This window comes from Schistocerca gregaria, chromosome 8, assembly GCF_023897955.1.
Source record: "Schistocerca gregaria isolate iqSchGreg1 chromosome 8, iqSchGreg1.2, whole genome shotgun sequence".
In the NCBI taxonomy this organism is placed as follows: Eukaryota; Metazoa; Arthropoda; class Insecta; order Orthoptera; family Acrididae; genus Schistocerca; species Schistocerca gregaria.
In genome coordinates, this window is record NC_064927.1 from 315,461,007 (window position 1) to 315,474,243 (window position 13,237).

Genomic DNA, 13,237 nt, shown 5'->3' on the forward strand with positions numbered 1-13,237 from the left:
ATGTAGTCATTCCCATTTTCAAGAAGAGAGACAGTATATATGCAAATGATTATACACTGATGTGACGAAAATCTTGGGATACCTCCTAATATCGTGTCGCATCTCCTTCTGCTCGGCATAGAGGAGCAACTCGAGATGGTATGGACTCTAAAATCCGTTGGTAATCCCTGCAGAAATACTTAGCCCTGCTGCCTCTAAAGCTGACCATAATTGCGTAACTGTTGCCGGTGCAGGATTTTCTATACGAACTGACCTCTCGGTTATGTGCCATAAATGTTCGATAGATTCATGTCGGGCCATCTTGGTGGCCGAATCATTCGCCCAATTGCCGAGCAGGTTCTTCACACCAATCTCGAACAACTGTGTATCATCATCCATAAAAATTCGATGAAAATGGTCTCCAAGTGGCCGAACATATCCATCTGCAACCAATAATCTGATCATTTGGACTAGAGGACCCAGTCTATACCATTTAAACACAGCTCACATTATTATGCAGCCACCAACAGCTTGCACAGTGTCCTGTTGACAATTTGGATCCATGGCTTTGGGAGATCTGCGTCACGCTCTAACCCTCTCATCAGCTCTTACCAACTAAGCTGGCCGGTGTGGCCGTGCGGTTCTAGGCGCTTCAATCTGGAACAGCGTGACCGCTACGGTCGCAGGTTCGAATCCTGCCTCGGGCATGGATGTGTGTGACGTCCTTAGGTTAGTTAGGTTTAAGCAGTTCTAAGTTCTAGGCGACTGATGACCACAGAAGTCGCATACTGCTCAGAGCCATTTGAACCTTACCAACTGAACTCGGGACTCAAGTGACCTGGACACGACTTTCCAGTCGTCTAGGACCGAACCGATATGGTCACGAACCCAGGAAAGGGGCTACAGACGACGCTGTGCGTCGATCATCTGTTGCCATAGCCCGTTAACTTCAAACTTTGCCGCAGTGCCCTAACGGATACGTTGGTCGTATGTCCATCATTCATTTCTGCGGTTATTTCACGCACTGTTGCTTGTCTGTTAGCAATGAAAACCGTACGCAAACGTCGCTTCTCTCGGTCGTTAAAAGACGGGCGTCGGCCACTGTATTGTCCGTGTTGAGAGGTGATGGCTGAAATTTGGTATTCACCGCACACTCTTGACAATGTGAATCGCAGAGTAATGAATTCTCTAACAATTTCCGAAATGAAATGTCCCATGCGTCTACCTCCTACTACCATTCCGAGTTCAAAGTCTTAATTCCCATCGTGCGGCCATAATCACGTCGGAAACCTTTTCACACGAGTCACCCGAGTACAAATGACATCTCCGCCAGTGTGCTACCCGTTACACCTTACGTACGCGAATGTGCATATCGCTATCTCATGCCCTTCGTCACCTCAAGTGTAGGCTTATCTCGTTAACAGCAATCTGTTGTAGAATTGTTGAACATATTTTATGATCAAGAATTATGACGTTTTTGAGATCGAAACTGTGCTCTATAAAAAATCAACCCAGATTCCGTGAAGAGGGGTGTTACGAAACTCAGTTCGCTCTGTTCCTCATGACATCCACAGCGCCGTAGCCAATGGGGCTGAGGTCGATGTCGCGTTCCTTGACTTCCGGGAAGGCTTTTGACACCATCGCGCACTGACGCTTAGTGAAAAAAATAATACGAGCTTATCAAGTGTAGTACAGATTTGCAGCTGGATTCTAGACTTCCCTGCAGAAAGAACTCAGTATGTTTCTCTCAACGGAACAAAATCGAGAGATGTAAAGGTAATTTCCGGTGTACCCCAAGGAAGTGTGATACGACCGTTACTGTTTACGATTATATAAACGATCGAGTGGAAGGTGTCGGAAACTTTTTAATTTTGTTCGCGGACGATGTGGTTGTTTATAAGAAACTAGCAACGCCATAAGACAGTATTTGCAGAACGACCTGCAAAGGATTGACGAATGGTCGAGGCTCTGACTGTTGACCCTGACGTAAATAAATGTAACAACTGCGAATACACAGGAAAAGAAATCCATTACTGTACAATTGAACTACTGATGACAAATTGTGGGAGACCGTATCTACCGTAATATACCTAAAAGTAACTACCCTGAGCGACACTGAATGAAATGACCTCGTAAGGTAACCGGTAGGAAAACAGATCAGAATGAGCAGAGGTTTTTTCGTTTAGTATCCTAACAAGAAAACAAATTTTTGTGCATTTAAGCGTGATATTCTGTTATCTACTTATTCGACATCACAGAATCACACGTGTTAAGACCCGTTCAAAAATTTTACATAAAGTTACTGAAATTTTAATTCGTGTGAAGCTGCAACTGCATGAGACTGGTGTGAATAGTTCCGATGAGTCCAACCCTGTAACAATTGCGCCCCCCCCCCCCCACCCTCTCTTTCCCCATATACAGGGTGTTCGGGGAGGAAAGGTCAATATTTTACACTGTGACAGTATAAGTAATTCTGAACAAAAAATGTTATATGAACATGGTCCGCAAATGCTTCGTTAGGAAGGTATGGGTATTGAAAGAAACTTTAATTCTGGAAAATTGATGTGCACATCGTGAACGCATACGGAATACAACTTGAACGTAACGTGATTTTCTTGAAAACAATGTTACAGACAAGTATAGTTGTGGTACACATTTTTACATAATGTTTACTTATTTTGCATTTAGTACATAATGCATTACAACATGCATTTTACATGTATTCAGTTGAAAAAGACGTACCACGTCTTTTACACACGACTTTCACACTTATCGGACATATGTTGTACAGTTCACAGAACACGTTCGAATATCCCACCATGAGCGTCAATGCATTTTTGCGCTCTAGCGATAACATGTTGTGTTGCTTGTTCAATTGCCTGTGGTTGGTTCCTAATCAATTCAGCATCGTCCATGATGCGACGAGGCAGTTCATTTCGTGCATTTACCTTCACTTTGTGCACCACTGATTTCATCCAACCCCATGAACAGAAATCTAAAGATGTAAGGTCAGGTGATCTTGGAGGCCAGTTAACAGCACCGCCACGGCCAATCCATGGATTGTGGTAGGTGAGGTTGAGATGGTTCCTGATACGTAAGGTAACTTGTGGAGGGGCACCGTCATGTCAAAAGTACATTAGAGTTCGCTTGGCTAAAGGAACGTCTTCCAACAGTTCCACAAATTAATTTTTTCTAAACAAATGAATTTTCCAAAAATGCAGGTACCTCTCTCCCGTCAATCGCTTATTGGTAATAAATGGACCTATCAAAAGGTTACCGATCATGTCGCACCAAACATTTATGGAAAAACGAACTTGGAAATTGCTATCCACTGAAGCATGTATATTTCCCTGTGACAATCGATGATTATTGCGTGTGTTGTTTATTCTATGTCGTGAAAACTGGGCTTCGTCAGTGAATAGTATGTATGGAAACAAATGACTATTCTCAATTACCCAGTGACAGAATTGAAGTCGTTGGGCATTGCCCCAACGTGGAGATTTTAGACACGCTGTATGGTAAATGGATACAGGATTTCCGCATGTAATGTTTCCCATACACGTGTCTGTGGAACATTCATACGCAGGGACATTCTTTGTATGCTCGTACTGGGACTTTCTCAACACTTGCGATAATTTCTCCCTGTTCTTGCAAAGTTTGTTGACGTGCACGCTCGGGCGAAAAATATCTACTTGGAGAAGAGCCTGTTTCACGCATAAGTGATAAACGCTTTGGTAAACACTCTGCGATCAGGAAATCTTAGAGTCTGAAAGCGCCTGTGGTATTCTTCCCTTGCAGCGATATCACTATCGTCGCAGGAGCCATAAACACACACCATATTTGCGTATTCCTAATTACTGTAGACGTGTGGCATTGTTAGCAGCGCTTGTACGAATACAGTTAACACCATACACTACACAGCTAACCGATCCGTCGCCGGTACACTAAATAATGCGGCTTAGACGGCACAACTGGGCAAACAACGGGCGATTGTACTACGTACGTCGCATGGCCATAATACGTGGTAGGCTACACAGCGTAAGCATGGCATGTACCAGTGCATTGTTTGGAAGAAAATTACGTTACGGTCCAGTTGTATTGCGTATACGTTCACGTTGTGTATATCTATTTTGCAGAATTAAAGTGTTAATGTTCATTTCAATACCCACAACTTCCTAATGTTTTGGTCAGAATTACTTATACTCTCACTGTTTAAAATATTGACCTTTCCTCCCCAAACACTGTGTATGTGTGTGTCTGGGACAAAGGACATCACAGTCTCAGAGGTGTATTACAACTAGTTCCAATCTCCAGTTCTGAGCAGGGTTTTTTGGAGGTTTCCTTTGATATTGGCTTTCAAATGGTTCAAATGGCTCTGAGCACTATGGGACTTAACATCTATTGTCATAAGTCCCCTAGAACTTAGAACTACTTAAACCTAACTAACCTAAGGACAGCACACAACACCCAGTCATCACGAGGCAGAGAAAATCCCTGACTCCGCTGGGACTTTGGTTATTATCAACGAATAATAATTCTGGAATGGGAAATCTCCTCCCACAGTTTCCCAGTTGTCAATAAAGCACACTGTACAACAAAAAGATCCTCATACTTGAGCAGTAAACTGGAATGTAGGTTGCTGCTAGGCTCAAAAGGAGACCACCGACAGCTAGCACGACATGTCGGTCATTTATTTCCAAAACTTGGTCGTTGCCAACTTCGAGTAGCTCTTTCTGTTAGTAACAGAGATAACGCCTCGTTATAAGCCGTGAAGCTGTTGTCTACGCTCATGTGATCTTATTACGGTGAGCATCCAACGAGTCACCATCTAACTGGACGGTTTCAACAGGTTCTTGGTACTGGTGCATAGCTAGCAGTTGCTCCAGGAACGGTGAAATGCCGAGACACAAATCTTCATCAAGAGAATTAGACACAGCCGAGATGGAGATAGGTAATATCAAGAAGAAACCGCGAGGAAATGAACGGCGCGAGGCCTGGCGATTAATTGGGCCCGAAGGAGGCAGCGCGGGACATTAAACAGGGAGAGCCCGCTCGTTCGTCATGGCGGACGCTGGCGACGACACACAGCAGGAATTCCGGCGATAAACATCAGCTCAGTATTTCCTCTTTACGGAGAGCGGCGGGGCATCGGAAGCTCTGGCATCCGCGTTACCAAACAATCGCTCGCCTCGTCGGAGATGACGAGGCAGCCGCAAGGCCGCGCTCTTGCGCTCGTCTCGGACACCTGCTGCCTCGGTCGTAAGTCGCTTCGGAAGAGGCGCACGTGCGTCTTTATCTCGGACAGGCGGAACATAAAAGGCCTCACGACCTGAAGCAGCTTGCTTTCAAACGTTTCTCTCATCCAATTGCTTGCCAACAGTTTAAAGACTACCGGCGCACTGGAAGAAACCTCTGGCAAAGCAAAGACCTCTCGGAATGTAGTGGTCCAGTAAAGCAAAACTATGAAGACTCTTGCAGGCGGCTACTTACGGTTCGACAGTAAGATATAGCAAGAGCCTTACATGTTTATCAACCCCGCAGATAATCAGAGTCTGTGCATGTCACTCTGGTTCCATCCAAATTCTGAACAAAAGCGCCAAGCAGCTGAAGGGAGTTTCGGTCTGTCAAGTTTGTTCCCAATAGTCTTTAAATACATAACATTATTTTGCAACGTTTTTGCAAGATGATGATGACTGTGCAGAAGCTCACTCAATCAGTATGTTTTAAGATTCTTATACGAACTGGTCCTTTTTTTCATCCACGTGACGCGGTGCTACACAGTCCAGGATGTCTCAAAGAGCATCGAGGCTGATGTCTACGGACAGGCGGACAGTACGAACTTCCCTTACCGATTTGATTTATACCGACAGGGCGTGTAGTACACGACTACGACTTTGAACATAGAGGGTGACGATTATTGAAGTATATGAAAAAAACCTAAATTAGTTACAAACTACGGCATGAACACACTTCATTCAACATGTAAACGTCATTGCAGATATTCGGATTTAGGTTATGACATGTTCGATATGCCTGCCATCATTCGCGATGATAAGGCGCAGGCGGATAGCGAAATTCTGCTTGACCCGCTAAAGTGTCGGAACATTTATCCTGTTAATGACCTCCTGAATGGCTGTTCTCATCTCAGCAATGGTTTTGGGGTTCTGCACATGTCTTTAATACAGATCTACAAAAGCGAGTCGTATGCGTTCAGATCCGGAGAATATTGTGGCCAATCGAGGCCTGTGCCAGTCGTTTTTGGGTACCCCAGAACCAGAGTGCGGTCCCCATAGTTCTCCTCCCGGACATCAAACACTTTCCTGCTTCGATGGGGTCGACCTCAGTCTTGCATGAATCACATCTTGTCGAAACCAGGGTCACTTTGGATAATGGGGATGAAATCATCTTGAAAAACCTTCACGTACCGTTCGGTGGTCACCGTGCCATGAAGGTATATCGCAAAGACTATTCCGTGACTTGCACATCACACAGCCACCAGTTGGGAGTGATGAGACTTTTCCATCGCGAAACGTGGATTCTCAGTCCCCCAAAAGCGCCAACTTCCTTATTGAAAAACCCGTCCAAATGAAAGTGGGCTTCGTTGCTAAACCAACCACACAGCGCATATTAATTCCCATCACGGCTCGTGGTCAACCGTGCAATTTGAACATCATAACGCGAACCGTTCAGAAGTTATGACGATTACATTTCATATAGTTCAATAAATGTCACCCTGTACATAAACAGGATGACCTAACTGTCATCCGTTTTCGAAAAAGTCATGTTTGAAAATTATAGGCGTTCTCATATACTTATACGATCGCTTTGTTGTCCATCCATTCGTCCGTGCATCTATCCGACCGACAGCCTCTCTGTCTATCTGTCAGACTGTAAACATGGCTTTTTTTCAGGAGCTGGTGGAAGTATAAAGTTACTAAGGTCCACTAGCTGTATAAAAAGCAAGCAGTAAAGGAAACAAAAGAAAAATTCGGAGTAGGAATTAAAATCTATGGAGAATAAATAAAAACTTTGAGGTTCGTCTAGGACAATGTGATTCTGTCAGAGAAAGCAAAGGACCTGAAGTCCGCAGCTCGTGGTCGTGCGGTAGAGTTCTCGCTTCCCGCGCCCGGGTTCGACCCCCGGTAGGATCAGGGATTTTTCTCTGCCTCGTGATGACTGGGTGTTGTGTGATGTCCTTAGGTTAGTTAGATTTAAGTAGTTCTAAGTTCTAGGGGACTGATGACCATAGATGTTAAGTCCCATAGTGCTCAGAGCCATTTGAACCAAAGGACCTGGAAGAGCAGCTGAACGAAATGGACAGTGTCTTGATGCTGCGGTAATTAGATTAGGAAATGAGATGCTCAAAGTAGTAAATGAGTTTTGCTGTTTGGGGAGCAAAATAGCTAATGATTGTCGAAGTAGAGAGGATATAAAATGTAGACTGGTAATGGCAAGGAAAACGTTTCTGAAGAGGAGAAATTTGTTAACATCGAGTGTAGGTTTAAGTGTCAGAAAGTCGTTTCTGAAAGTATTTGCTTGGAGTGTAGCAATGTATGGAAGTGAAACGTGGACGATAAATAGTTTAGACAAGAAGAAAATAGAAGCTTTCGAAATGTGGTCCTACAGAAGAATGCTGAAGATTGGAGGGCAGCGTGAAGAGTACAAATCGTAGAGCGAGACCAAGAGATGAATACACTAAACAGATTCAGAAGGATGTAGATGCAGTAGGTACTGGGAGATGCAGAAGCTTGCATGGAGAGCTGCATCAAACCAGTCTCTGGACTGAAGACCACAACAACAACAAAAAGTCACTGCAATTAAAAGACATGTCCACTTACGACACATATTTTTGATACCCGCAATCTTACTCATCAAAACCTATAGGGTTCTTAACGTTGCCCCACAATCATTAAATTCGCGAGGAAGCAAGGTTTCACATCACAAGAAAGGAAAAAAAATCGAAAACTGTTAAAGTGTAATTACATCATATAAAATACCATTGTTGGCATTGTAAGTTACACTGTAATCATTATCCGTCAAAACCAGAACAGAAAAATATTACTACATGCAAACAAAAAAATGTAAGTTATAGTCATGTTTAAGTAAGTAAATAAAAAATATTTTATTAAATCTTCTCGCTTTACATATATAAAGTGAAATCTCCTGATCGCTTTCTTTTACATGTCCACAGTAGTATGAGGAACTACTGAACAGATTTTGGTACGGTCTTGGGATTCCCGGTACCGATACCTTGCCAGTATCGATTTCGATGACACGCGAAAATCGTCGAGATTCTCAATTCCCTGGATGGACGAACTGTCTACATGCATAATTAAGATTACACGGAACCCCGAGCGCGTGAATGACCGGACAAACTGGTTAGGTGAGAGACATTAGTCTAAGAAAGTAGAAATGAACGCGAATGAATATTACTTCTGCAGTATAAGCAGACTCTAGGCACACAGAGTAACGGGAGTGGCTGTGTCGATAAAAGCTGGAAGATAGTGTCGTATCCACATCTATATTATTACTCTCCAACTCATGACTGAGTGTCTGGTATAGGGTTCAGCAACCTTCGAGCTAGTTCCCTACCGTTCCATTCTCTAACAGCGCGCGCGGAAAGACCAACACCTAAATCTTTCCGCGAGAGCTCCATTTTCTCTAATTTTATTATAATGATCATTTCTCTTTGTGTAGATTGGAGAGAACGACATATTTTCACATTCTGTGGAGGAAGTTGGTGACTGAAATTTCATGGTAAGATGCTACGGCAACGAAATAGACTTTTGTTTTAAAGATTGGTACTCCATCATACACGTGGCGCTTTCGTCCCTGGCTCTGAGCACTATGGGACTTAACTTCTGAGGTCATCAGTCCCCTAGACCTTAGAACTACTTAAACCGAACTAACCTGAGGACAGCACACACAACCATGCCAGAAGCAGGATTCGAACCTGCGACCGCAGCGGTCTCGCGGTTCCAGACTGTAGCGCCTAGAACCGCTCGACCACCCCGGCCGGCAAGAACGGTGTCAAAAAGCCTTCTGGAAATCTAAAATTGTGGGATCAGTGACCATATTAATAAATTTAAACAATTTCAAACTCGATTACATATAACATTTCTGTTATTTTTATAACTCTGTTTGTTCCTCTTGCTTTCGTTTACGAGGACGCAGACATACTGAACTACTGGCTGGCACGTTTGAAGATGCGGTCGGTAGCGAATAGGGTCGTTCGACTTCCATCGATACCGTTACTCAGGGTCGTTCGACTTCCATCGATACCGTTACTCAAGTCAGCAAGCGATTGGTGCATGAAACATGAAGGAAGATTAGTGTTTAGCGTCTCGTCTACAATGAGGACATTGGAGACTGAGCAGACCAGTGAAGGACGGGGAAGGAAATCGACTGTGCCCTTTGATAGGAGTTATCCCTGCATCTGCCTTAAGCGATATAAGAAAATTAAGGAAAACCTACATCTCATTGGTCGGAAGGGCATTTCAAGCGTTGTCCTCCCGAATGATAGTCCCACCATCTCGCTCGGCATTAGCGCTTGAAAGTGAGAGAGAAGAAGTGGTGTGGTACCTGTATGCGTGCGCTTGTGCGCCTTGAGGTGGGAGCTCTTGGTGTAGACTTTGTCGCAGCCGGCGACGTCGCAGCGGTGGACCTTGCGGCGGCGGAGGCTGTCGCCGTAGTCTCCGGAGGCGATGGAGGCGGCTGCGGCGGCGGCGGCGGCCGGCGTCTGCTGCAGCGCGGGCGGCGACCCGGAGGCGGCGCGCCCGTTGTGCTGCCGCGACGCCGCCGACGCGGGGGACGGCGACGGCGCCGACGAGGCGGCGATGCGCGGCGGCAGGTGGAACGCCAGCGACGACTCCTTCAGCCGCTGCGGCGCCGGGGGCGGCTGCTGCGGCCGCGGCAGCGCCGTCGTCGTCGCCGCCGACGCCACGGCGCCGTTCGCCACGCCCGCAGACTCGCTGCCGCGCGGAGGTGACGCGTCTGGAACGCAAGCAGAGTCCCCACTCAGACGTCTGTTCTGTTCTGTTCTTACCGGTGAACAACCATACTCTTTAACGAATCGAACTCTCCGTACAAGACGGCTTCAAACGTCTGATCACCTTACGAATGAATTAATGCGTTACATATTTGATGTTACGTATGGAAGAAATAATAAGTTTAGAAAAGGTGCATGTTTAAAGTTTCTTGATAATCGCAAAGTGCTCTCAGTATCAAACACTGTATACTCGTATAGCGTGGTTAATCTGTGCTCCGTTTTCAGGGACAGCTAGTTTCTCATGCCACTCAATGTTTATTAGGCCGTATATCCTGAACTGTGTGTCGTAAAATGACATACTTTTGCAGGTGCAGTCAAAGGTACATGTGAATACTATATATAAAATGTCTTGCAAACAGAACGCAAAAAGGTCGGATTATCAGAGGAACGCTTCCGTTGACCCACAACATCACAATACAGTAGAGTACAAATTTAATTTCACCTGTGGAATACGGTCTAAAATATTGTTCCATGTTAAAATAGGAACAAGACGAACACATGCACACACTAAGTAATCTTACACGGAAGTGTAACGTACAGTAGCGCTCGTACTTTAAAACCCGTCTGTATCGTACAGGAAAACATTTTTAACTCCGTCGGAACACCCCTCGAAACGCACGACGGTACCGACCGCCCGCCCGCCCGCCGTATCATCCTCAGACGATAGGCGTTACTAAATGCTGATTAGACGGGCATGTGGTCAGCACACTGCTCTCCCGGTCGTTGTCAGTTTTCGTGACCGCAGCCGCTACTTCTCAGTCAAGCAGCTCCTCAATTGGCGTCACCAGACAAGCAACTCCACAATTGGCGTCACAAGGACTGAGTGCACCCCACTTGACAACAGCGTTCGACAGTTGGACTGTCACCCTTCCAAGTACTAGCCAAGTCCGACAGCTCACAACCTCCGTGATCTGACGGGAACTGGTGTTACCACTGCGCCAATGCCACTGGCAAAATATATTGTAGCTGTGAGTGAAACTTTAACATCTGTACATACGTTATTACAGTACTCCACTGACACGCAGCTGATTTGCGCTCAACTGTTTAAAACATGAGAAAACACATAGTAAAAAAAGGTTCAGTCTTTAAGCAGGACGAAAAATATCTGTAATGTTCTTTTGCTTAGCAGACGACAACATTGATTTTGCCGCTATTTTCCGCCACTTCTTAATTTCCAGACTATTGGGGTGGACCTAGAGCTTCGTTCGATGAACTGATGGGATATGCCAGACGCATTTTTAGCACCTTCATGTGATATTCGAACCGCAGATTCATTGTGTTCTTTGGCGTCATCATCTTTCTCGTTCTCATCAGTTGTTTGAGTTACAGCGCAAATGAGTTGGTCGTCAATTAATTGTGCTTCTGTTGTGCAGTGAGCATCAGCTGTACTGATCTACTCACGTACTCCACTTTAAAGACAACGTCACGTGTTTACGATTATATGGTGACAGAACTTACTTTTACAAACTTTAATGTGTAAGAACAACACTGTCACTAATTTATAAAAAATGTGTGAACAATAACAAGTTAGAAACAAGTTATTTCACACAAAAAATGTTAGAGCTATCTCACCTAGCAACGGTCTACCGATCCACATCTCAGACGATGAGCGGTGGACAGCTACTGCTGCCTCTGGATCACGGGGTCCCGCGTTCGATTTCCGGACGGGTTGGAGATTTTCTCTGTCTGGGGACTGGGTATTTGTGTTGTCCTGATTATTTCATCATCAAATGGTTTAAACATCTGAGGTCATCAGTCCCCTATAACTTAGAACTACTTAAACCTAACCAACCTAAGGACATCACACATCCATGCCCGTAGCGGTCACGCGGTTCCAAACTGTAGCGCCTAGAACCGCTCCGCCACCCCGGCCGGCAGACATCATCACGCGTGATGCTACTGATATGGGCCTAATAGACGGGAATAGAAATGGAAAGAACTGTAACAATGACACGATGTTTTCCATTTCATCAGACGCACACGGATTGATCACCTGGAAGTATAACTCGCCACAATAAATTATTTCATCAGCGGTAGCGAGAAGTACGTTACTCACAGGAGTACGCATTGGTGAAGCGACGTTGCACTCTCACGTAATGGATGCTGCACTTTGGTACCACGCGGACATCATCTTCGCGTAACAAGCCTGATGATTTGTTATAAACGCCGTGAAGTTTTCTGATGTTGGAAGTAAAATACGAATGACAGTGTCGAGGGAAAAGGCGGCGGAATACGCATGCAACATTCCAAAATTTTGTAAGGTCTGTGGTTGGCAAAAAAGGGAAGGAACGATACAATATCGAGATATCCGAGATTCAGCCATCGCCGCTAAAGTGGAAACGATTGGCCTCGAATAAACAATGAACTGACGACATAGAAAAACTTCTATTAGGCATTATGTTAAGCGTGAACATTCAAACTGAATTAACTCTGCGAACAAATTCATAGCTGTTTTTGGACTGGATTTCAAAATTTAGCAGTGATACTTCTCTGACAGCAGCGCGTGTCGGAAAATATCGACACGTACGCTGTTGCTATCTCCCTCCCTCATTGTCGGTCAAAAAACGTGACTGCGCTATCTTCTGGCAAACGGCAAAGGTGCTTTTGGCAAGTAATACAAATGTAACTTACACGGATTGCTTCTCGACTGATAGTTTGTGCTACATCTTCTTAGTTGTGTGGCATGTGCTCATAGTTATTGCACAATAAATCGTTAACTACATCGTCTTTTTACTTGCGTGACATGTCCTCATAGTTACTGCGCAATAAATCATTCACTATGGCCGCGCGGGATTAGCCGAGCGGTCTAGGGCGCTGCAGTCGTGGATTGTGCGGCTGGTCCCGGTGGAGGTTCGAGTCCTCCCTCGGGCATGGATGTGTGTGTTTGTCCTTAGGATAATTTAGGTTAAGTAGTGCGTAAGGTTAGGGACTGATGACCTTAGCACTCAAGTCCAATAAGATTTCACACACACATTAACTACGTCGTCGCAAAGCCTGAATTCTAACTCAAAACAGCAAACTATGAAGCCCCTAAAGGTCCGCCGGCCGCGGTGGCCGTGCGGTTCTGGCGCTGCAGTCCGGAACCGCGGGGCCGCTACGGTCGCAGGTTCGAATCCTGCCTCGGGCAAGGGTGTGTGTGGTGTCCTTAGGTTAGTTAGGTTTAAGTAGTTCTAAGTTCTAGGGGACTTATGACCTAAGATGTTGAGTCCC

At 45.2% G+C, this 13,237-nt stretch overlaps 1 protein-coding gene across 2 annotated transcripts in view; it reads right to left on the minus strand.

Annotated features, from left to right (window-relative positions):
• Positions 1-13,237, minus strand: part of LOC126284187 (Krueppel-like factor 8) — a 1,008,191-nt gene that overhangs the window by 16,170 nt on the left and 978,784 nt on the right. For both annotated transcript variants that reach the window (XM_049982934.1, XM_049982933.1), the window contains one exon: positions 9,562-9,972. In XM_049982934.1, the coding sequence (XP_049838891.1) occupies positions 9,562-9,972 (411 nt within the window). The remainder of the gene's footprint in view (positions 1-9,561; positions 9,973-13,237) is intronic.